The sequence below is a fragment of the Siphateles boraxobius genome, unplaced genomic scaffold (genome assembly GCF_051911475.1).
Source record: "Siphateles boraxobius isolate OS27281-9 unplaced genomic scaffold, OSU_SipBor_1 68, whole genome shotgun sequence".
In the NCBI taxonomy this organism is placed as follows: domain Eukaryota; kingdom Metazoa; phylum Chordata; class Actinopteri; order Cypriniformes; family Leuciscidae; genus Siphateles; species Siphateles boraxobius.
In genome coordinates this window covers 11,451,925-11,478,965 of record NW_027509195.1, presented here as the reverse complement: position 1 = coordinate 11,478,965, position 27,041 = coordinate 11,451,925, and the positions used below count along the sequence as shown (strand labels likewise).

The 27,041-nt window shown below is 36.0% G+C and overlaps 1 protein-coding gene across 27 annotated transcripts in view; it reads right to left on the bottom strand.

The window, feature by feature from the left end:
• The window catches only part of rims2a (regulating synaptic membrane exocytosis 2a), a 217,818-nt gene that overhangs the window by 45,452 nt on the left and 145,325 nt on the right, over positions 1–27,041 (bottom strand). For 26 of the 27 annotated variants that reach the window (XM_077214769.1, XM_077214756.1, XM_077214753.1 and 23 more), the window contains 2 exons: positions 16,032–16,135; positions 13,428–13,594 (listed from right to left, as the gene is read on the bottom strand). In XM_077214769.1, coding sequence (XP_077070884.1) covers positions 13,428–13,594; positions 16,032–16,135 — 271 coding nt within the window. Of the gene's footprint in view, positions 1–9,273; positions 9,475–13,427; positions 13,595–16,031; positions 16,136–27,041 lie in introns of those variants that run through there. The other variant, XM_077214774.1, reaches the window with a different exon arrangement.

Here is a 27,041-nt window from a genome sequence, read left to right as displayed (position 1 = left end):
GGGTCATAGAGCCGCTCTGACAGACACAAAACCCAGGTGGAGATTAATGCCGGACATCAATATATAAATCCTTCATACTGCTGTATGACAGAGACACATCTATCTCTCTGGATTATGTCTCACCACCTGATTGACAGACAGTCAGGGAATTATCTTTGCAAACAAATTCACAAAGACAATAAGAAGAACATTATGTGGTTATATATACTACATGCTTATATGGATAAAGAAGGTCTAATCTGTAGTTTGAAAACCAGACCACAAGTCAAAAACACCAAAATCTAAGAAATTCAAAGTCTCCCAAAGGCCCATTCACACCAAGGATGATAACTATAAAGATAACAATAGAGATATAGTTCTAAAAATTGTTCTCAGAATTAAAGAATAGCAGAGTCCACACCAAAGCTATAATGATAACGGCACAGAGATACAATATTGTTAGAATTACTTTCAGAACAATTTTATCCAGCTGATGAACAATAAAAACATAGACAACCAATCAGAATCCATCCTGCTGTAATGAGCTCGAGCATTTAAAGTGACAGAACGATGTCGTCCGCTGGTGTGGATGCTAATGTAGTTATTGTCCTTGGTGTGAATGGGCCTTATAACTGTGTCTTCTCAAAGGTGAACATCCTTCCAGATAAAAAATGTCAAGTCTTCTTTAATGATCAGTCTTGCTCCCAACAGCTTGCTTCAGAAAGCAACCTTTATTAATCATATAGAGAGTTTCTAGAAGAAGACCAGTTTAAAACACAGGGCCTGAAGCCCTTTTCTTTGTAAATGTCATGAAATATAAAATGATGGCATAAAAAAAATGACTTCACTCATCCAAACTGGTCTAAAGTACAGTGCATTTTCCATAAAAAGATTAAATTAAAATGGCATGAAAAACAAATCACTCCTCCAAACTCCATAATAATAATAATTTGAGTCTTGAACATAAAAAAATATTTGAGCATTCGAACATAACTCAAACATGCTAAAATATAAAACTATTATTACAATCAACAATAATAATCATCTCAAAAAATATTTTGAGTCTTAAATAACTCAGAATATTGTAAAATTTAAAACGTATTATAATGAATATGAAAAAATAATAGTAATATTAATATGCATTCATTATTAATACATTTTTTAAATTTTATTAATTTCATTATTATATAATATTATGTTATATTATATTATATTATATTATATGCAAAGCACTGCATTATACAGAAGAGATATCAGTTAAACTGGACTGCAGGTGATGAGTGAAGTTTTTTTATCTGAACTATTGCACACAAAAGTGGCATAACTGTTTTGATGATTAACTTTATTGAGGTGTGTGTAAAATGTGTGTGGTAGTGCTGTCACTGTGAGAGAGATTCAACCCGCAGAGCTATCTGACAAACACACAAGACCAGTGTTTAAGAGTTTAAGTAAAAATCAGTTTAAGCACACAGTTTGACTACAAACAGGAAAAAAAAAATATATATATATAATTTCCAAAACCTATAATATCTCAAATCTAAAAGTATGATGAATGTTGTTGATAATCTACCCCAGCAATTGTACAATAGTCGATTTCCCTCATATGCAAAATATTTTCAAACACTTCAAACTTGAAGCCACAGTAACCAGAGGGACATGGTCTGTGGCAGTGTAAAGAGAAGCCACACTATCTGTAATGGATCATTGAGCATTCTGACAAACTGCACGGGTGTTTACTGGAGGATTACTAACGCCTTGACGGCTGCAGGCACTTTGGTGTGTTTTAATCTGGTCTGCGATTATAAAGGAGGCCTTCTGAAACAGGCTGTCGATCCAAAGCAATACCTGGGGTGATATTATGAAGTATGACAATTCATATAGATGTGACAGTGTGTATATGTGAATGGATGTGCACCATTGAGCTAACCTGCTGTCAGTGCCGTCATCACAAATGGGAACGCTGAATGACCAGAAAGAAAGAATTATCTCGTTCTTTTAAAATAATTAGTATTTACTAAATATTGCCCCCTAAAAAACTGAATCTCTAGTATAATGATCTAAAAATGTTGGCCTTACATGCACTGCAAAAGGGTTAGTTAATTAATAAAAATATTTTAAAAATACTTATAAAATAAGGCCTAACAATAGGGCAGCAAGGCAGCTCAGTTGGTGGACCAGAGCCATAGTTTCCCAACTGCAGCCTGAACATCTACTTTTACTTAGAGGGTCACCTGAGCATCACTTTTAGCGAGACCTTGTGCCACTGGCATACACTAGGATTATATGATGGTCAAAAAAGGACATAGCAGATACTGCCAAAGCTTTTCTCTACCAAAGGCCAAAGTCTCCATCCAAAGCTCCTCCTGATGGTCTATCAGGAGGTCTTGGCAGATAAGACATCCCTCTGGCAAATGTTCTTGGAGCGTCGAGGAATCTCTCCAGGGATGTTTTTGCTCATCCACAGCTGAACAGACTGTTCCTTTTTCATGCAAATTTTACTAAGTGCATTTTCATCTAGGCCACGATGTTCCTTTTGACCAAACAAAATCCGCACACTATTTTTTTTTGAGTGCACGCATGGGCTTAAATCAATTTTCTCGATTTAGAACCATTCTACGCCTCAAATTTGGGCCGCTGAAGAACTGAAACCGGAATGAGCATAAAACAGCCTCATGAAGGAATGCACATGTCTTTAAGATTCATGGCATTGCATTGCCTGGCTATAACAGCTATGCAGTAACTCTACGATTGAAGAACATGATGACTTCAAATTCACAAGATACTTCAATCAATATTTCAACGTTAGATGGAACTTACACAATGTCAGAAGCGTGAATGAATAATGACATACTTCGAGGGACGCAAAAGATACGATGACAAAAATACAAAGGAATGTGCTCATCATCACTGCCCTTGGAAATATATATAGAGGAGGTGGTGCAGAAAATATGTTTCTATGGAAACAGCGCATTGGGTTTTTGGCGTTTCTGTTAATTGTCTAAATTAATATGGCTGAAAAACTCACACCGGTCTCGTATCTCTCACGGAGGAGCGAAAGCTTATTTATTTATTTAGTCTTTAAATGTTCGCTGGTTAAGCCTCCTTCTTCCCATGACATCTGAAATTCAACAATCGCCACTATTAATACATATTCTTTTCATGAGCAATACTCAAGGGCTCTGATGGCTTGAATAAAATGAAATACGCCCAAATACCCTTATTTTATTAGCATACTGTAGTTATTTTTAGAAACTGACATGGTGGAAAAGTGATGGATGGAAGGCATTGACAGATTTCATCATTCTTCATCTTACAGTTAGAGGGGGAAAAAACTCCTTTTTATGCTTTAAGAAACAAGATATAATGTAAAAAAAAGGCATTAACTATTGCTCTAAACTATCACACTTAAAAGTTAAATGCAAAACTGGTTAGCAGAAATCTAGAATGTGTCAAGATCTGATCTGTCAGCGAACTTGTGAACTTTTAGTTGATCAACATAAAAAGCCTAGTGAATGCCACTAAAATGCAAGGCACTAAGTTCAGTAGTAAGCTGCCTACATAGGCAGTATTTTAAGGCCTCATGGGTGCATTCTTGACACAAAGGCTGTTTCAAAAGCTTGGCAGTACGATTATGGAATTAAGGATACATATTTTTGGCCAAATTCTAAGACAGCATCACATGTATCCATGTATTACCTTCACAGAGAAAGCAATCCCAGAATGCGTTACAAGCTCATTGATGGAAAAAACAAGGGTTCTTTTATTAAAGTACCAATAAAAATGGTTGAAATTGATTGAAAATTGACTATTTTACTCATTATTTGTATGTGCTGTGCATTTATTGACATTAGCTCAGCCATGCTAACGCCAGACTCTATTAAACTCAATATATATATATATATATATATATAGAGAGAGAGAGAGAGAGAGAGAGAGAGAGAGAGAAACTCAAATGTTAGAGCTATTACGTTCTCCACTCTACTCCTGGGAGAAGTGACCTTTAAATTAAATCTGACGTAGCGCTAAACTGCTCTAGGCGATGCTAATGAAATTTAATGGCCTTCCATCATCAACATCCAGTCCTGATCAAAAAGGGCAAATTCAGAAAGTGTAGTAAAGAGTACAGCATTTATCTTTTCCCATGCTGGGCTTTCTTAGATTGATATTTTCTACAACATTATCATAGCTGCTTCAGTTTCACATTAATGACGCTGTTTAATAGCAGTGAGATGTTAATATTACTATTACCATACATTCATTAAATACGTTTAAAGACAGCTAACAGCTTGCATTAGCACAAACCCTCTTTTGGTGTTAAAAAACTACTTGGATTTACAAAAGACAGGCACTGAAATATTATCACTGTAAAGGCATGGACAGGGATATTTTTGCAGCTGACCTTATTGCATATGCATTTGTAGTTTCCCTTTCAGACGCAAAATTTATGGGAGGAGAGTATTTAAATGAATCATGCAAGATGATTTACTAAGGTTCCCTATCAGTCGTTCACTCTATAAATACGTCGTGACTGACGAATAGGAATCTCGCTATGCCAATCCACTTCGAGTGAAACTAAACGAGCCAATACACATTAGCGTGCAATTTTGCCACTTTTGGCGCTGGATGGAGTCAGCAGCTGTGACGCTTTAGTAGGGGTTCCTAATCGCCGGTCAATACGTACGCCGAGAGTGGCTGACAGATAGGGAACGTCACGGTTACGTATGGTAACCCTCGTTCCCTGAAGGAGGGTACGGAGACGTACGTCCCGTCGCCACATCTGCTGCAGCCCGCCGGGGCAGCCAAGCTCATCGGCTCGGCTTCTCAGCAAAAAACTGAAGAGCATTCGCAACTGCTGCTCATTATATACCCGCGCTATGTGGGTGAAGAGTTGATGCAAATGATTGCACGCCAATGTGCATTGGCTCGTTTAGTTTCACTCGAAGTAGATTGGCCTCTCTAGCGAGATTCCTATTCGTCGGTCACGACGTACGTTTCCGTTCCCTCCTTCAGGGAACGAGGGTTATCATACGTAACCGGGCCATTTGTACTCGTCAATATACTGGTATTTCAGTACCAGTATATTGATATACTATATTGATATACCAGTATATTGTATACTGTCGTCAGTAAATCGCATGCAGAACTTTCCACTCCCATCAGCGTTTTTTGGGGGAATTTGACCTGTTTAGAAAATCTGGCCGTAATTGAGTTAAGTATATATAAAAACACATTTAATCATGCCTTCTGAGCAAATGTCTTATAATAAGGGATTTTACTACCAACAATTCCAGCTTGAAGCACCACCTAATGAACACAGCTACTAAAGGCATCTCGCGTCATCAACTCAAAACTTCCAAAACAGGCAGCACAGAATGAGTACAGTGTCTAAAACAGAATGCAATCTTGCATTTGAAAACAGCTAAGATGGAGCACAGCTGAAAGAAGCAATGCCACGTCTAAAAATCTTTTTTTAGTGTCATATTGCTGTGGACTGCTGGTTTATTTATGTTGCTCAAAGATATGGAAAGAAAACAAAATATATTCACTTATCATGTCTGTATTTAATTCTGCCATAATACTATCTTAAATCATACTTATAATAAAATAAAAATATTTGTGATCAACCTCCATTAATTAGATGTTTAGGTAACACTTTACAATAAGGTGTATTGGTATAACATTAGTTTACTACCTAAGTTAACAAACTAAGAATGAACAATACTTCTTCAGCATTTATTAATATTAGTTAATATTAATTTCAACATTTACTAATACATTATTAAAATCATAGGTTGTATTTGTTAACATTAGTTAATGCACTGTGAACTAACACAAACAAACAATAAACAGCTGTATTTTTATCACCTAACATTAACAAAGATTAATAAATACTGTAACAAATGTTTTGGTCATTGTTAGTTCATGTTAGTTAATACATTAACTAATATTAACTAGTGTTACTGAATTTTAATTTAATAATACTTTTTTTCTTTATTACTTTTCATTACTATTAACAAAATTACATTTTTATTAAACAAAGCTAATGAGAACTTTTTTTTACCCCATTGCCAAATATATTTTTTTCTCGTTTTAATCATAAATCATAAGAAAATGTTATGCTGACAATTTTATGATTTTTCATTCTCAGGCATTTTATCTGATTTAAAGGTATCTGCTTATATAATATACCGTATATAAGCAGATATAATATATTTTTACTTAAAAACAAGACGAGGCTACTGATTCAGAAAATGATTTTTGCACTTAGGGACTTCTGCATTTGATACTGACATCTCTGCTTTGAAATAGTCTGACTAGAGGACAATACCACATAAACCACTGGAAAGGAAAAAGAGTTGAAACAACTCATGACTGTCTGTGCTGTCTGTGAACACATGCTTTGGTGTCCACTCAGAAACCTCAGTGACTTGTTGTGTATCGCTAAGTAACCTCTTTATGGCTTTGTTTTCCTTATTTTTTCCACCTTTTAGTTTCAAATGTGTATATTAGTCATGAGATTGCGTAACTAACGCACAGAAAACTGCAACCAGAACACATGCATCTTACATGTTACACAAGTCACCTAATAAGGCAGACAATGCCTGTGGCTTTCCACCATCGTCAATGTAATTGCCACTGACATCACTTCCTGTTTTTCAAAGCATGAATTGGCTGATTCAACACGCCTCAGTAAACACAGAAAGATCACCTGAAGAACGCATGACATTAAAAGGCAAACACTTTTTCGCCTTTTCAGCTAAATCACTGTTCCTTATAAACAATCCGTGTCCATCCATTCTTACTGTATGTTCATTTAACGCATTATGATCAACGATATGCTGCAAAGGTCTGTGTGCGCTTCCAGTCACTTATTAACAAAGAAAATCGTGTTCCTATCTCCCTCATTACAAACCCGATCAGAGTCTAATGTCTAATGCATCGCTCAGAAGCTGAGATGACAAGTGCAGTGTCAACACTGTGAGATGAGCAGGAGCTCAGAAATATCACAACAATGGCCTAAGAGAGCTGCAAAACAGGAAGAGAAGGAGCCGGACTGATGGACCTATGTACATACATGGGTGAATCTCACGAAACCATTCAAGAACATGTCTGGGTCATATTTCACCATGAAACCAAAATTGTAAAACCTGTTTTTGTATGACATTATATTATCATTATACATTTTCTTGATTACTGTACATGTAAAAAAAAAAAAAAAAAAAAAAACTACTCAAAACAGTTTTTGTCCATTTATGTCAAATAATATTCATCTGAATAAAATCAATGTCAAATACAAAACAAAACTCTAAAAAGTGCCCCGTGTTTTAAAGGTTACAGTGGCCCATTTGGTTGTGATTGGTCTACTCTGCTCTGATTGGTCAGATGACCCAGTCTGTTGTGATTGGTCTACAGCTTACAAAGTGTGTTGGAAACCAAACATCAATTACCATATCAATAACTCCATTTATCAGGCACTTCGATCTTTAGAACTTTACAGACCTTTTACATTTACAAACAGCTATACAACACAGTACATGAAAGGTAATATCCAAAAAAAGCACTTTAAAAGCCTATAATTTAATCAGGGACTGCTCAATTGTCGTGAAAATAAGATATAAATTCCTAAAAATGTTATGGTCCAAATTATATGATATTTTTTTTTATTAATTTCTTTTGATTTTGGGAGATGAAATTTGACCTGAACATATTTTAATGAAAGATTTATGAGATTCATCAATATATGCAACTGTTGAGTGACTGCTAACAGGGTTCTGTGCCAATTGAGTATGAAGCTGAATCTGAATGGAGGCCTTTACTTGGGTAAAAGGGGTATTTGAAGGTATGGGGACACTGAAATAAAGACTTTCACATTTCATGACATGTTCTGAATAAACAAATAAAGCCCTCGTAAGTGTTGAAGTCGCCCCACACACAAACAGCAGCACATTAAAATGACATACAGACATACATAAACATAAGGAAGGCAGCACTAGGCACTAGCACAAGACTGAAATAGGGCTGGATTCATTTATCATGAGCGATTCACCATGGCTTGCCATCTACTGTATCTATACACTCATTTCACTGAACTGGAGTTGGCAGGTTTAGATTAAGTTTCCTATGTTATTGTAAAGATAACAAACAAGCTATATCTGGAATACAGTACATTATTATATAGGTTGTGCTAAAATTAAGTTGGTGTCCTTGACTCGATTACACAATTTCCAACTCTAGATCTCTGCAATTCCCTATTCCCAACTCTGCACTCAACTATGCAAAGAATGGTTCTCATCTTAAAGTTTAGGCATGAATAGAATATACAAGAAATATTTGTGTATGCAATATCTTGTAGCTACCATATACAGTAAGACTGGTTTTCACTGCTGGTCTTGGGTACCCACTTCTCTGGACATTTTATATGTCTCCCTTATCTGAGATACTCAGGGTGTGTCCGAAATTGCCCCCCTATATCCTTAAATAGGGCACTATTTGAGGGGACAGCGATTTGTACTGGTGTCCGAAACCATAGTGGACGTTATCGAGTGCAATCATCCAATCCCACAATGCACCACAATAATGAGTGTACAACCGATGTACGCTCAATGGCTAGACAATACCCATAATGCATAATGCGCCAAAAGATGGCGTCCACAGCTGAATCATCCATCCATCCGTTTTCCAAACTAATATGGCTACAGCGTAATATCATAGAGGTATACCTTTTTAATTGATTATTATATTGTTCAATTAAGGTCTATACATGGTTTCCATGGCAGAGTTCAAGATAAATCTTTTAATTACTACTGGAGCTGCCAGTTTGCTAAGTTTCAAACGATTATTAAAGAGCAAGCACAAATTACGCAAAAGTGGCAGTCTTTCCGGCCGCACTCAGTGTCCGAATTCACTCACTTGTTTTTATTCACTCCTTCAAGCGGACTATATTAGTGGACTAATGTAGGGATAGTGAATGAGGGATAAGGGTGATTTCGAACACAGCCTCAGTTAAGGAGCTCTCACCAAATGAGCAGATGATCTGAATCAGGTGTGTTAAATAAGGGAGGCATACAAAAATGTGTGAGGTGCGTTCACGCCATATCGTGATTCCCATAATTATGAGATGTCAACTAGTAATCGTGCTCGTAGGAGTTGATAGTTTTACCAGCCCCACTGAAACACATAATTCCGAAATTACGTAAATTACGGCATGACGTGAATGCAGCATTGGTCCCCAGGACCAGGATTGAAAACCATTGGTATAAGAAACAGTTGGCTGCCATGGCGACTAGTGTTTACCTGAGGTCCGCCTCTGAGACCGTCCTCTGAGCCACGCCCTCTTCAGACTCCTCCCGCTCTGCTTCCTCTCTGTCTACACTACTTGTCTGTCTCCTCAGCTTTCCTGCCCTCCCCCCTCCTCTCTTTCTCGCTCTGTCCTCCTCTAACCCTCCCTCCTCCTGTTCCTCCTGTAACTCCTCCCCCTCCCTGGAGAGACTCCGCCCCTTGCTGTGGGCGTGGCCAGCAGAAGTAGAAGCAGAGGTGCAAGCAGCATGCAGAACAAAAATGAAGCACAGTGAAAATACGCGTCAACACTACCTGAATGTAAATCATAAAGAAAGAATGAATGGATGACAACACAACAAAATAATGCAATGCAAACAGTAATAAGAACAGAAGCCAGACAGTATACACATAAAACAGAACAAAATTGTGTTTCATTGCAGAACTAAAATATACACCCCCTCGCATGTTAAATGCGAGTGCACTAGCTTGCCGGTGATTATTTACTAGCATTTCAGGAAAACTGTTTGTGTTCACTGGCACGGAATGGGCGGATTATGCAAATGTCGGATGACGGCCGATCAAAAGCTTCAGTTTGGTACATTTTTAAAAATGTTTAAGTCTCTTATTTTGTCACAAATACAGTAAAAACAATTAAAATTTTAATGAACTGTTTACTAATTTAATATATTTTAAAATTAAAATGTATTTTTGTGATGGCAAAGCTGAATTTTCAAGATCATTACTCCAGTCTTCAGTGTCACATGATCCTTCAGAAATCCTTCTAATATGCTGATTTGGCAGTCAAGAAAAATTCTTATCATTATCAATGTTAAAAACAGTTGTGCTGCTTCAAATTTTTTGAGTAAACTATGATCCTTTTTTTTCTTTGATGAATAATTGTTTTCATAAACAGCATTTGAAATAGAAAACTTCGGTTACTTATTAATACTGTCACTTGTGATCAATTTACTTTATCAATTTACTTTATCCTTGCATAGTTCACCCAAAAATTTTAATTCTGTCATTAATTACTCACCCATATGTCGTTCCAAAACCTGTAAGACTTTCGTTCATCTTCGGAACACAAATGAAGATCTTTTTGATGAAATCTAAGAGCTTTCTGTCCGTCCATTGACAGCCATGCAACTACAACTTTGTTCATCATATAAAGCAATCGAGTCTCTTCAGAAAATTTGGTCTAAACCGCTCAATTGATATGGATTCGTTTTACGATCTTTTCATGATTCTTTTGATGTGTCAAAATGGTAGTTGCGCAGGTGTCAATGGAGGGGGAAAAAAATCGCTCAGATACTATTGAAAAGATCTTATTTGTGTTCTGAAGATGAACGAAAGTCTTACGGGTTTGGAACGACATGAGGGTGAGCAATTAATGACAGAATTAAATTCTTTGGGTGAACTAACCTTTAAATAAAAGTATTAATTTTTTCAAAGTTTTACTGACAACCAAACTTTTGAATGGTATTGTACATTTAATTAAAACTATATGAAACCTAAGCATTCAGAATGTCTGCAATTTTCAAACTGTCATCATGCATATTCACAGTTTGTGGAAACCAATTATATATCACAATAAAGACAACCTGCTCACTATACATTTTACAGACACACTCCAAAGAAGGTGTTTTGGATAATACATAATAAAGGGTGGATTTCTTCCATGCCAGTGGACACAGAGTTAGTGGTTCGGCGCCAAACTCACCTAAACATAAGCAAACCTTGAACGCACTCGGACCCACATAATGACGAACCCTACAGAGATGCTGTTTCTCTTAGGCCATGAACACACTGCAGCTAAAGAAGATCACCACTCCTCTTAAGAGTGTTTAATCCTGTTCTGGACACAGCAGGTATTTATAGGAGTGAGAACCTCATTTTATAATCAAATGTACACTTGAAAGATTTAGATATGTGAAATTTTCTTTTTAATCCCCCCATCCGCTTAATGTGCAATACATTTACATTTATTAATTTAGTAAGCGACTTACAAGTGATCAACATAAAAAGCAATTCACCACAGAGCCAACAATGTTTATTTTTTTCATATAGTCATAATTTTGACTATTAGCAAATTCTTGACAAGAACCATCCACTTAGACTAGATTATTTGATTGACAAGTAAAGTGACCAACCACAGTTTTTTTTGTTTTTAGAAGCCACTATGGGCCAGATTTACTAACAGCTTGCTCCAGCGCAAACCCTCTTTTGTGTTAAAAAAAAAAAAAATACTGTCAGGATTTACTAAAGACACGCAGTGAAAAATTTGGGTTGAAAACCTGGCACTGACAGGGTTATTTTTGCGGCTGACCTTATTGCTTACGCATTTGTAGGAGTTTCCCTTTCAGATGCAAAATTTATGGGAGGAGAGTATTTAAATTAATCATGCAAGGTGATTTACTAAGGTTTGCGCTCGTCAATTTGTGCCATTATTTAATGTACCAAAAAAGCATGTCTTGGTAGATTGCATTGGTTATTATGGAAATTATCTGCTGCTACTGTGTTCTTTAAATTTAATTAAACTTTCTTAAAATTAAAATTTCCGCATATGCATATTTAATTAAAATTTTATTGGAAATTTAAAAGGCATTCTCAATTCAGTTCTGTCAATGTGCACAATCCTGGTAAATATGACTACGTTTCCAGGTGAATTGATCAGAAATGTCCTAGAAGCCAGTCAATCCGATTGGAACTGCTGGTTTTTGGATAGTGCTTGCCAGTTATGTGTGCAAGATGTGTGAACGCTAACAGACTGTGGGTGGTATATGGGCACGCCATCTGAGGCTGAGACTAAACATAGACTTGATGCCTCTGTCGACACTGGTTTACTAACAACTGCCAGATGATAATATGTTTCCAGCAGTATTGTTACTGTTACATAAAACTAAATCTAAAACTAATCAATTTTTTATTTTAAATTTAGAAATAAATCTGAAATAAAATACAAATATTAAATGAAAAACTAAGAACTTATAAATTGGCAACTAAAAGTAAAAATATATTAAAGGTACAGTAAATAGAAATATAAAAAAACAAAACTGATAAAAATGACAAAAGCACATAAGTTCGACAAGGAGAGGTTCTTACAAAAAAAACCCTGTAAGGATAGAATCAGCACACCTGATTCTATTTATAAATATTAAATATTTTCAGTATTATATCCAATAAAGTAAACTCAAAAAGTTGATTTAAAAATGCATATACTTTTTTTATGTTTTTGATATTTTCCTTTGGTATTCTGTCTTTCTCTCTTTTGTTGGATTTATTCCTTATAAACACGATAATCATATTATGATGTTTCAGATTATTATAAATGTTGCATTTATATTCTTGATGATTATGAAAAAAACATTTTGTATATTATATTGTATTTTTTAAATAATTTCAGCATTTGTATACAAAATGTTTGTATTTGTATTTTGTATGTTATATATTTTTTGTGCAGTCTGTTAGTGTATGTTAGTGTACAAAAAGTGTTTATGCCATTAAGGTATGTATGTTTTCAAATCAACATTTTGAGTTTACTTTATATGGTAAAAAATGTATATAAATAGAACCAGGTTTGTTATTTTCTGTTATATCACTGATGACAACATGAACGGAAAACGCTTTGTCTTTGCTTTTGGCATCTAAATAAAGTATTTTTTGGAAGAAATCTACTATTATGTGTGTGATCTCCACTCCTTTATGTTTTTTTAAACGTATGCAACAAAGTCATTTTTATCTACTAACTCCTTTAGTATTTGACAAGGACATTCTATGGATTTTTTTCAGTTTTTTCTGTTTTTGAAAGCACATGACAAAAGTAATAAAACAAACTAAAATTTAAATAAAAACTAAAAAAATGAAAATAAAATCTACTTAAAAATAGTAATACATACTATAATAGTATATAAATGATACTAAAATTACCCTGCTTTCTAGACTCCAACATTAATTTGGTCAAACACTATACGGTTTAAATTATTGGCACAATGTGACTTGTTTACAGCTGTGAGACAAAGTAATTCACTCCTGCAAATAAATGCAGTTGTCACTCACAAAACTTTGCAGTTTGTACATGGCCTCAAAGAACAAACTTAAGGAGCACCTACTGTAGACTGTTCCTCAACTGAACTATAGCGCACAGGTTTGACAGTGATCAGACTTCTCACCTGATCTTCCGGCTGCCCCGCGGCCGTTCTGATTGGACAGAGATGTAGCTCATGCTGCTGAATCGAGATGCACTGCTGGTTCTCGACACAGCGGACACGTCGCTGACATCACTGTCCGAAGACTTGGCCGAGAGGTTTTCTCCCCGCTGAGGATCTCTGCCTGAACGCTGAAAAACAAACACAACACAAGTTAGATGCTTACGGACAACAAATGGAAAAAGCTTGAGACAAAAAACAAACCTAGTCACAGCGGTTAAAGGTGAAGTGGCATCATCAAAACTTAGTTTTTAGTCAGTGTCATAAAGCTGGGACTAGATTATTTGTTTATGTGACCAATGAAAAAAAAAAGCGAGTGGGGCTGAAATGGTGGTAGCAATTTTTGGGGTATTTCGAATCTAACATTAGTTTTGCATTTCCTTTTGGTGTGAAAGAAAGACCTCATATAATAATAAATTCATAAATAAATTCATGAGCAGTAGCTCTAACAGTAGGACATTGCGCTAACAATGCCAAGTTCATGTGTTTGATTACCAAGGAATGCATGAACTGATAAAATGTTGACTAAAAAATATTGTCAATACATCGTCAAAGGAATCTAAGCACAACCAAAACAATGTTCTTCCACAAAATGCATGCAGTTTTTTAACTGCAAGAGGGCCAAAAGGTACATTGTGTACCTTTAATGAAATACAAGTTGCTTTGGATAAAAGCATCTGTCAAATACTTAAAGGGGCTATGTGTAGCTTTTTACTTAAAAAAATCTTTAAGATAGAGTTTTCATTTGTACATTTATGAGCCAACCATAATGTAATAGAAAGAATGACACCTTAATGTCCACCACGGTTGCCTCTATCAGCCTGTAGGCTCAATTGTGTGTGGAGGAGTCGGGTCCGAATTGGTGCGGAAATTCACAAAATGTGACGTCATGCACGTTCTCGTCTACTTGGGCTTACATCCGGCAATCACTAGCAGTAACATAATTAGTGTTTCAAACTCTGCAGACGGAAAGAAGCGACCAGACTCCAGCACAATCCAGACACCCACGGAAACTCCTCGTAAGTAAAAAAAAAAAAAAAAAGCCTTATCTAGTGCGGCCAAAATAGAGAGTGACCGGCGTCGGGCAAAGACAAGACAAGAGTCAACATCGGAGCGGCATTTGATTCTTGGAGGGAGCACCGGTTAGCGCTGGGTATAAAAACAGACCCGAGCTGGCTTTCTTTTTACTGCAAAGGTAAGACATAGTTACAACTCTCTGGTTGCTGTGGTCGTGCTCATTCGAGCCTGCGCACCGAGAACGAGCATGAGACTGGCTGCAGTTTCTCTAACCGCCACTTGTGTCAGTAACGGTTAGAAAATTCCGAACCTACGCAATGCTCCTTTAATTGTTATTGTTAAAAATTATTATTTTTGATAAAAATGTACCTAAAAAGGAACATCCTTAAGAAGATATGCATTTATACCAGTGTGTTCCTGGGTATTCTGTCCTGGACAGACATGGAGAGGTACTGTAGGGTCTTATGTAAAATATGTATTTATAACATATTTATAAGTCCTCATGGCTTGCTATGATGATTATAAACATTATGTCCTAAATGGCGCCTTCTCATAAGCCTATCAAACAAAAATTAATGAACCTCTTCTTTATCTGCTTTTTTTTAATAGTCCTGCAGAACTCATAGTGCTGCACAATGCTTTTCATACCACAGGCTTAAAAGGATACAAAGGGAAAGTGATTTAGCCGTATATGGCGCTGAATGTCAGCATGCTGACCTGCATACACAAATACTAAAGTATATCATGTGCAGAGATGCTGAACTTAAAAGACTAGGTCTATGAAAATGTCACAACTGCTGGAAATGGGTCAATCAAACAAACATCATGTTTAATCTATGATCACTTAGGTCCAGATTAGCAATCTGATAGGCTGGAAAGTGCTCGTTTTTTTTTTACTACCTGGACCTAGTTCAACTACAGTCATATTGGTAGATGAAAAGATACTACACTACACATACTACTACTTTTCATACACTGAAAGATACTAGCAAAAACTAGCTTCAAGAAGAAACTAAACTGATGCTATTTTACCAGGCTGAAAGAATTCAACTAAACTAAACTAAACTAAACTAAACTAAACTAAACTAAACTAAACTAAACTAAACTAAAACAGCATTGTTATTTAGTTTAAAACCCCTTAGTTTAGTTTAAACCCCTTTAAACATAACAACAAGCATGCAAATATTGCCAAAATTATTTGCCGGTCTATATTATTTTCTTTCTTTTTTTCTTGAAAGGGAGAGTATTTAAATATAGAATTATAATAAAATAATAGCAATAATAATTAAGTAAACTAACGGATACAATTAGGGGCCTCTAATTATTGTTAGGATTATTATCATTATTATTAATATGCAACCAGGGTATTTAGTCTCAATTAGCATGACTGCAACTTGTCTAAATACAAATAATACAACTAGAAAACACCCCAATTTATCGAACAGAGTTGAGTGATCAACAGCAGCATTTAACTATACTAGCTTAGCTGTTTATAATCATTTAAACATACATTTTGAACTGTTTTTCACATTAGCAGTAAACAACTATTACCTTGTTATAGTCCTGTTCCAGTCTGGAGTCCGAGCCTGTTCCCTGTTTATACTTGTTCATCTTCAGTTTCATCTGCCGCGTTCGTTCCTCGACATCCATGGCACCTACGGATCACAGCAGACATCAATGAGTTTGCAGGTTTGTTGAAAAAGTGTCTTGTGATGTTGGTTAGGCTAGATGGAAACAGATCTGTTGATCCGTTCACTAATGAAGCATTTGATATATAATGTAGTATATAATGTGATATACAATGATATATAATGTAGAATGGTTTAAAGAGATAGTTCACCCCAAAATGTAAAGATTCTGTCATCATTTACTCACCCTTATGTTGTTCCAAACCTGTATGAGTTTCTTTCTTCTGTTGAACACAAAAGAAGATATTTTGAAGAATGTTGGTAAGCAGACAGTTGACGGCAGCCGGCTATATTTTTTCCTATTATGTAAGTCAATGGCTACCATCAACTCTCTGGTTACCAACATTCTTCTTTAGTGTTCAACAGAAGAAAGAAACTCATACAGGTTTGGAACAACATAAGGGTGAGTTAATGATGACAGCATTTTCATTCCTGGGTGAACTAACCCTTTAATAAAGAAATCTTTCCCATATCTTTCACCTCTCTGAAGACATAAAAGACATATGTCTGTTTATACCAAATTGTCCATAAAAAATTATGCATTTATCAAAATGCCTGTCACCATTAATAATAAGCTGCTGGGAAAATGTCTTCACACACACATTGGCATACTGTAAATGATGCAGCCCATAGCAGAAAAAAAATATATATATAAATAATTTTTTTTTTTTTTTCAGATTACAGAAGGTAGTATATTTAAAATATCAAGAGGTTAGCTCTGGTCTATTTAAGGCATACTTATTTATAATCATTTTATTGAGAGTAGCTTAACGTAAATTCCTCACAATAGTCACTCAAACCCGAGGCACACTTCAAAGCATCTGAATGGAAAAGTGTAATTCGTTATTAGCAAATCAAATCTAACTATACAATATAAATACAGTGTATATGCAGTGTCCAATCAAATGAAATGCTCTAGAATGTAGTGTTTCTAAGCAGAGGTGTAAAGTCCAGGGGTCAGAAAGTAAAAGTCCTGCCATATGTTCATCCTTCAATGCCAATTTTTGTTGTATGGAAGGCAAAAACCACCTGAAATGCACAATTTGAGGCTTGTTTTGAATCACAAAGTCATATAAACGTCTGTGACCATTTCAGTTGCAAGTTGACAAGCTACAACTTTAACTAGCCTGTTCGCACAAGCAAATTACTGAATGTGTTTGTGCTATTGAGTCGCGTATCACATGTGTCTTTGTCAGTGCAAGTGCCGTAAATGTCAATAGCAATTTTCTCTTGCTATAGCAATTGTGCTGTACAGTAATTAACATGTTCAGCAAATTGCCCAATGATTAGTGCTCTCAGAATCATTAGATTAATTGGGTTTAATAGCAGCACTATAGTGAAGCTCATATGTGAGGTGCGTTTTTAAACTTAAAGCCACATTCATAATGGAGAGTGCTTTCAGAATGCTTTGCATCATGGGAAAACTTCCCCTAAGTTAATCCGCAGTCAAAAGTTTTCAATCTTTGTATCTAGAGATCTGCCATGCCTAAACCATACTACACACCTCGTTTTCTCTAATGCTTTACAGTTTTTTAAATGGAGATAGGGAAGAAACAAGCACACTAGTAAAAGAGGACGAAAGTGGGTGCAAATAAAACATAAACTGACATTAACACCTTATGAAAATAGCCATGATGTGATATACATATATGTACTTATGCCGCCATGAAGCCAGCTTCAATAGCTCGAGCCATAACCAAGAACCATTCACAAAAGTCGGGTTCGGGAGGTACAAAAGCCCATTCCTTTTCTCCACAAGGAAATATTTTTGGTTACAGTTTATTTCGATGGTCCTCTTTAGACATTCTACTAACTATAAGTAACTTTGCAATTAGATGTCAAATAACTCTCATTAGAGTATTGGTAGACTGTTAGGTTAGGGTTTGGTTTAGTAGAATAAGTTGACATATAGTTGCAAAGTTACTTATAGTCAGAATGTCTGTTGGGGAGCATCAAAATAAAGGGACTTATATTTACTGGAATGTCTAAAGTGGACCATCAAACTAAAGCGTAACCAGATTTTCTAAACAATAATGCAGTGCGATTTCATAAAAAAAGTGAAGAAATATAGACTTCTACAGCATTTATTAATCTTAGTTAATATTAATTTCAACATTTACTAATACGTTATTAAAATCAAAGGTTGTATTTGTCGATATTAGTTAATGCACTGTGAACTAACATGAACAAACAATGAACAACTGTATTTTTATTAACTAACATTAACACATTAATAAAGATTAATAAATACTGTATTGCTCATTGTTAGTTCAGGTTAGTTAATGATTCTTATTGTAAAGTGTTACCAAAATATAGTATCCAATAGCCAAATTAATGGAAATAATTACATTAGCCATAATTCCGACGAGAGATTCATCAAAAAAAAAACTTTACTGTGAAAAGGAAAATCTCTGCAAAAAGCTCACATAAAGCTTTGTTAATGACAAAAGTGTGAGGGTGTGTTCACACATGTATTTCGGTTCTCTTGGTTCTTTTGGTCCTGACCAAAAGAGAAAATGATACATTTAGTCCTGATTTCCTTAGCGTTCACACTGTCATTTTTAACACCGAACCCAAAGATACAAATAAAACAAAAAACACAACCTTTATGACACATATTTTACAACGGAACGCCCGCTGTATGTGCATAACTATGGAATATGTAGGAGCTGACAACTCGTGAAGAGATTATAAAATGTGTAAAGGAGTGAAAACCACGACAGGAATTCCTCCGTCACACACAACCGAAGATCTGCTGCGAGATCTTCTGGACTGAGGACTGAGATGGCCCGCTTGTTTGGTGCGCACCAGGGTTCAGATGGCAGGGTTCAGACTTTATCTAATGAACCGCACAAACAGATCAATCGCACCAGAGTTCGCTTTAATCGAACCAAACATGACACGTGTGAACACACCCTCAGACAGCCTATCAAACACATTTGTTTATATACACTACCGAAATTTTTATTGAGCAAGAATGCATTAAATTGATCTAAAATTGATATTGTTCTCTTGAACTTTCTATTCATCAAAAATTCACAGTTTCCATGAAAATATTAAGCAGAAATGTTTTTAACATTGATATTAATCTAAACAAAAAATCTTAATTTCTTGAGCAGCAGATCAGCATATTCGAATGTTCTGAAGTCATGTGACACTGAAGATGTAAGTAATGATGCTGAAAGCAATAAATTAATTTTAATTAATTAAGTAGAAAAAAATGTCATCGTGTTGCACAATATTACTGATACTTGGTGAGCATAAGATACTAAATTTCAAATCCATTACAAATACACTTGTTTTAAATTGTATCATGTCACATTCAACAATGTGTCAATAACGGTGATGCAGTGCCTCATAAAATACATAAAATACACATTGTACCTCTTTTCGGATTTTAATTTTTAACTGATTTTTTTTTTTAATCCCTATGGAGAACATGAATGGGAAAATGAAATTCCAGAACCAAGGCTGCTGGAAAAAGTGTTTTGTCACCCAAAAAATGCCACCATTTTGAAATGTTTTCAAAAATGATTATGACTGGAGCTGGTAAGGAAGGCCATGAGCTTCATAGCAGAAAGTAACTCTGGAACCAGGTGAATAAAATGCTCATAAAAAGGGCAGAGAAGATACCCAAAGAGCAGAAAGAGATGATGCTCGCTTTTCAAGCACAATCCCAGCATTTACTCCTCTACAGTTTTTACACTCATTATACTACTGTAGATTCAAATGTGTGTTGCAGTCCAAATTGATAATGGTTGAATCTCACAAATACTCATATACATATATATATATATATATATATATATATATATATATAAGGTTCAATGGAGTTCTTTAGGGTTCTTGACTCAAAACACTTTATGCCAAAAAGGTTCTATACAATGATAAACGCCTTAAACGATTGCATAATGCATTCATGTTTAATTGGTTTATTTTACATGTTCTTTGTGAGATCAACCCTGATTTGTATTAATTACATTGCAAAGCATATTTCAGCCTGACCTGCTGGAATATCCATATAAAAACAGCTTCAGATGGTTTCAAGCTTGTCCAAACTAGTCATTAGGTAGCCTAAAGGCCAGTTCACACCAAGGATGATAACTGATAACTATAATGGTAACGATAATTATATAGTTTTAAATCGTTCTAAAAGAATAATAGAGTCCACATCACAGATATAATGTTAACGGCACAGAGAAACGATATAGCTGGAATCACTTTCAGGACTTTTTTTTTTCCACGCTGATGAATGATAAAAACATTGACAGCCAATCAGAATCCACCAGATTTCAAAGAGCTCGAGCATTTGAAGCGGCAGGCGACAGAACTACAGAGCGAGCTTACAATAAACTTAAAGTTCCCCTGTAGTCAATAATTGTATCGCTTAAAACTAATCTTTGATCACCAAAATGACATATTTAAACGTTTTTTCTTGAGAAAAAAAATGTCTTGCCTTAAAATAACTTGAATTAAGCCTAAAGCCTTGACTCATTTAGTATATGCGGTATGAATATGCAAATTAGCCCCGCCTCTACTCACTCGCACCAGCTCAAAGATCCACTCGTTGAAAATCACACGTTGACGTGATTGGTTACACAGTAATTTGTGACGTCAGAAACACCAGCGATTTCAAACCGCGTTTTTGAGATTATCTTTGGTTCACTGCAGTTTCAAGGAGAAAATCGTTCTTGGTGTGAAAGGGCCTTAAGATTGTCTAAATGCTCAATCAATCAATCTTTATCCTTTGTGGTTCTTCCAGCAGGGAGAATGAATGTGAGTGCGATAAACAGAGAGGAGCTGCGACACGGCATGGAGGAAGACGAGAAAAGCAAAGCAGAAGAAAGGACAGACCTGAGTTTGTCTGACTGGGGGAGTCCATGTCTTCTGGGAGGGTGGGGGGGGGTTAGGGGGGAGGGGGTCACATCACGAAAATGGACAGACAGACACAGAGGAGAGGGGTGTGAGAGGAGGTGTGCAGAAAGACGGGACAAGAAACCAGGGGCAAAAACACATTGGAGGGAACACAACAACAACAACAACACAAACAACAACATAACAACAACATTAAAAAAAAATAGGAAACAACAACACGACAAGCAGATAAAACCTCAAACAAGTTCCATGATACGTGAGAACAGAAAAATAAATCACAGTTCAGAGGAAAAACACCAAGAGCAGCCAGTCCTGCTTAAGAACAAACCCTGAAACACTAGAAGAATGTTAATAGAACATGCAGAGGGAATGAGGGATGAAAAAAAGACCTAGAATAGAAGAGAGAGGACGAGGACAGTCTCTGCAAACCCTGAAGAGAAATACTGTAACCTGCTGCATCATTTGCACCAGGTCCTGACACCTATCAGATGTGGATGCTAAACACAACACTGACAGATATGCTACAATATCTAAGCAAAATAACAATGCTTTTGTACAATGTATCAACATACCGCGGGTGACTTTAAGTCTGATAGTAGTTCATTTTTCTAAAGCGGTTCTTTAAAAAGTAAAATCACTGTAACACATGGACCTGTGTGTTTTAGTGATTTCATAAGAATGATCAAAACAAAATCGGCAGTAAATGTAGTGTACATTTACTGAAAATGTTGTGTCAGTAAGTTTGGGGTCAGTAAGAAATTAATATTTTATTCAGCAAAGATGCATTGAATTCGACAAAAGATTTCTATTTCAAATAAATGCTGTTCTTTTGAACTTTCTAATCATTAGCAAATCCTGATAAAAATGCATTACGGATTCCACAAAAAACTGTTTTCAACATTGATAATAATGAGAAATGTTTCTTGAGCAGCAAATCAGCATATTAGAATGATTTCGAGTAATGCATCACAGGAATAAATTTTATTTTAAAATATATTCAAATAAAAAACAGTTATTTTAAACTGTAAGAATATTTCACAAAATTATGGGTTTTTTTTATCAAATAATTCAGCAATGGTAAGCACAAGAGACTTCTTTCAATCACATTTAACAATCTTACTAAACCCAAACTTTTGGATTGAAGAATAAAAAAACACAAAGCCAAAAGCCCCTCTACAAAGCAATTTTATTGTTGGCAGCCAATGATTTCCTCTACCATTCTTGACTTAAACAGGCCATAGCTTTTGACACTGATAAAAATATATTATTTTATAAAAAATAAGCTGTCACTCTAATTTGATCAAAAACGTTTTCTTGCAACTAAAAATGGACATTCTGCAGGCATTTATATTGCATATCATTCACAGCAATGCATAAAGCATCACATCGTAAATGATGCATAAATCTCTAAATGGCCACGAGTTTTATCAAATTAAACTTTGATACGCCCACATCACATCGCAAGTCACTTATTTCAATGAACAACGAACTGACTGAAACTGCTGTCGGTTTGAACCAAAGTCCCTTTAAGACCAGTCATTTCAATCGCCTGCCATTTTTGAAACGCTATTTCAGTCATGCAAGTACAGCTTCTTTCTCTGAATGGGGAAACATCAAATTCTCCAATGATGTTTACCAATGCATCCCCCTTGAAAGAATGTCACTAAAAATACACACTAGCTGAAAGGTGTCCTGCTTATCCTTCAGTTTAGCTCTACTTCTCACACATCACAGATCTCCCAGCATCCTCCATTAGATCATTTGTTCGATGCCCGCTTTAGAGTCTTATATAATTACGCTGGCATCTTAGGACACTGTTTGGCACTAATTGGACACCCTCCTCCTCGGCATATTTAAATTCTTTATCTGTGTCTTCTTCACAGAGAACACAATCTGCTGATACGGCTCGTTTTTTTCTCAGTTCTTCATTGTTGTCTTTGATTCGCTGAGGCATTAATCACGCAACAACCCTGCGTGCATGATCTTGTGTACCCAAGCGCATTTCTCGTGCATTAATCACCCACAAGACGATCCCATTCCACACTGACGGCTACACTGATGGGACATTCATTAGCCGGACCTGATACAGACCCTATTAACCCAACCCCCCCCACACACACACACACACACATACACACACAGCCATCTCATCAGAAAGCTATTCAGGATCCAGATCCTCAGAGCAAGAGAAACGATGTCTTGTGGTGTCACTCGCTCGTCTCACTGTCATCTCAAAACATTCAATACAGTGATCATTCGCAGCTCTATAATTTCCGTCAGCTTTGTGTATAAAATGGAGGTGAACATCTCCCATGTAGTTTAATGAGATGCTGTTGAAATCACGAGTATTTGTATTTTTGAACGAGGTCTGATTGTATAAGGTGAAAGAGAGCATGTCTACTAGTGATGGGAGCGTTCGAAACACTCTTCGAAAATTTTGGTTGTTTGAAATATTTTTTGACTAGCAAGCGTCACCAGACTATGCTGATTCTAGTGCTTCGAAACAGAGTCATTCTAAATCAGGAGTGTGATTTGATTTCTTTCAAATCTTACTGATCGGAAACTCTTGCATGGTAAGTTTCTGATTAGTAAGATTCGAAAGAAATTAATAATTGTATTTAGTAAGACTATGGATTAACAGCCTCGTATAGTTACAGTAGGCATACTTACAGTAGGTCTGTCTTTAACAGTTTATTCTTTTTTGAAAGAAAAAAAATTTCCCTATGGAGAAAATGAAATACTATGAAAGTAGTTTCAGTTATGACTTTTTTCAATTGATTTAGTCTATTTAGTTTAGTATGAAATACAACGTGGTATTTGTTGATCGAGATCTGGCAGCAACGGCACATTTTTCCGCTTGGGCGAGTGATTTGCAGACAGCTTTCCCTGAGAGCAACATATAAGGAATACTTTTAGCTGTGTTGCTATGCGTCATGAGAGCAAGCAACTGAGTAGCTAACTCTCTGTACAGATTGAATGGGAGCGTCTTGTTAATAATAAATCCATTAAACGTATCGGGCGCTTTTTTTTGTATACCCGGTTAAAGAAGTCCCTTCTCACTGCTGGTTTACGCCCCCTACTGCTGATTGGCTACAAGTGTTCCTCAGAAATTGCTTACTGCACCTTTAAATGCAGACTCAATGAGCATAAACACTTTCAAAACCAATCTCAAACATTTGAAAGCTATTGTCTATGTTGTATTCTTTTAATAAAAATAACTAATCAATAAATTGCCTCTTGAAAGACAAGATAATAGAGCTAAAAAGCATGTTCATGCATACATTATAGTTTTATTTGAGCAGCTCAAAAAGTCATAAGTAGATGTCTGATAAAGATAAACTAAAGATAAACTGCTTTACTGAACTTTTTAAGAAAGAACGTTACTATTTACTTATCTAGACTAGAATACTAGATTATGTTATATCTAATTGGGTTTTAGATGATCATCCGACTGACATGTAAAGCAACCAAAAACTGTTTTTTTCTTGTTTAAATGTACCATTATTGATACTACAACAATTGACTGGTGGAAAAATCAAATAATTCAAACAAACCGCACAGAAGTGTCAGTCTATGACACAGTCTATGTGCAGCAATAGGTCATAAAGCCTGCGAATCAGATTGAAACTGGCGATTTCAGTTTTGTGTGCAATAAGCATTAAACAGTTAGTGAACAGACTGAACTGTGAGTTTATTGCCTGGCGACTGACTTTCCAACTTCCACGTTTACTCCACCTCACTGTATTCAGCACAGAGATGTAGAGCTCAGAATCATTGAGAGGAAAGGGCACACGGGGTCAAGATCAGAGAGGTCAGAGGTCAAACCTGTCTGAGCAGCGATGTGTGTCTCCTCCTGATGGCCGTTAGATGAGTGACCAGCACTGACCACTGAGCCCTGCTGGTCCTCCCATGTCACCTCTTATCATGCAGGTCATTGACACAGAGACATAGGCAGCGTTAACATTCGGCTCGTATCAGATAAAGTAAGGGATTTCTACAGTGGCCTCAAAATCTATTTGAAAACTTAAGTTGTGCTTAAAAAATCTGAATATTACATTAAGACAATATTAACTGCGGCTTCACAGTCCAAATACATTTTGTTATACTTCTTTCCATCAAACTTCTTTTTGTTACACTTGGAAAGTGTGCTCGTGATATTTTTATTTTATTTTAAAATAAAAGCCACATGGTTTGATATTTTGTATCTAATGCAATACCCTTCAGACTAGATAAGATTTTCAAATACTTTTTGAGGCTACTGTGCACTTCACACACCAGTCTTTGTTCCAAAAAATACAGTCTGCAAGCGTCTATATTTTATGTTTGCAAAAACTTGGCTTAAAATAATAGTCGGATGTAGACGGAACAATCCTGGCAATAATTCTAAGACACTTCAGCACTGAAAGGAGTGAACAGCTCCTTTCTACACATGATTGTGCTCTATCTGCTGGCCAAACTCTGTAACTGCAGCCTATTCAGGCCGTGGAACCGATTGATTTACACTTATAAAAATATAAAATTATATAACATCTCAATAAATCCACTCTATAGAAAGAGTATAGAACAAAACTGTGTGTTTTTAACTAAAAGTGACTTTTAGTTAAACAGAAAAGGCTGAACATTTATCCGGCTGTATACGGCTCAGAGCAAAACATTTATCCGGACAGAATTCGATTTTAATGCAACACAATCCAAATTTAATTTAAGAAATCTCTATATATCCCTCATTATTCACAGCGAAACACATTCAAATACTGACAACCCACTCAAGAGAGATATATGAGAGACGTGAGGAGGGAGAGATTGACCTAGAAACAGACAGAGATAGAACACGACTCATCCATGAAGAACTCATGCAAGATCAGTGACGCATTAATCCTTCAATAACTGTAGTTTTAAGAAAAGAAAAGACATTTTGAAGGACTGGGCGATATAGGTAAATATATAAGTGTAATTCAAGTGTGTAAAAAAAAAAGTACATAAAAATAATATTTTGAAAAATATTTATGTAAAGGATACATCATGCAAACTTGGTAAATCTTACTATAAGCGTTTTTTTTACATGCCAGGATGGCATTTTAAGAAAGAAAATGTGGTCAATTTAGATATCATAGTGACTTTAAAATAAAATGCATATATATTATGATTATTTTGATATATTGCCCAGCCCCTCAGCCCCTGAAATGTCCCCTCAGAAAAGAAAAGAAAAATGAAAGGAAATACAAATATTGCAAAGCTACACTGCAAACACACGCTTGGAGAGACTTGCCTTTCCTCCCGTTTACGGCTGGGCCATTGGGCCTCATCTCACACACTTTAAAACAACAACAGGAGTAAAAACAGTGCAAAAATCCTAAACTTCTAATAAAACCTCCTGTATACTCATTTTGAGTGTCATATGAAAAAAATATTGAGAGAGTATTTCAAACAGCTGATGAAGAGTATATATCAGATGGACAGAAAGAGATGGATGCTGGGAAGGTGGCACACACACACACACACACACACACACACACACACACACACACACACACACACACACACACACACACACACACACACACACAAACACAAACACACACACACACACATGTAGTGTTTCCATGTTTTATGGGGACTTTCCATAGACATAATGATTTTTATACTGTACAAACTCTATATTCTATTCCCTTACACTAACCCTACCCCTAAGCCTACCCATCACAGAAAACTTTCTGCGTTTTTACATTTTCAAAAAACATCACTTAGTATGATGTGACCAAAAAATTTTCCCACACCATTTTGGGACCAAAAAATGTCCCCACACGAACAAGGATTTCAGATATTGCCATCCTTATGGGGACATTTTGTCCCCATAATGTAGGGTTTACCAGGCCACACACACACACACACACACACACACACACACACACACACACACACACACACACACACACACACACACACACACACACACACACACACACACACACACACACACACACACACACACACACAC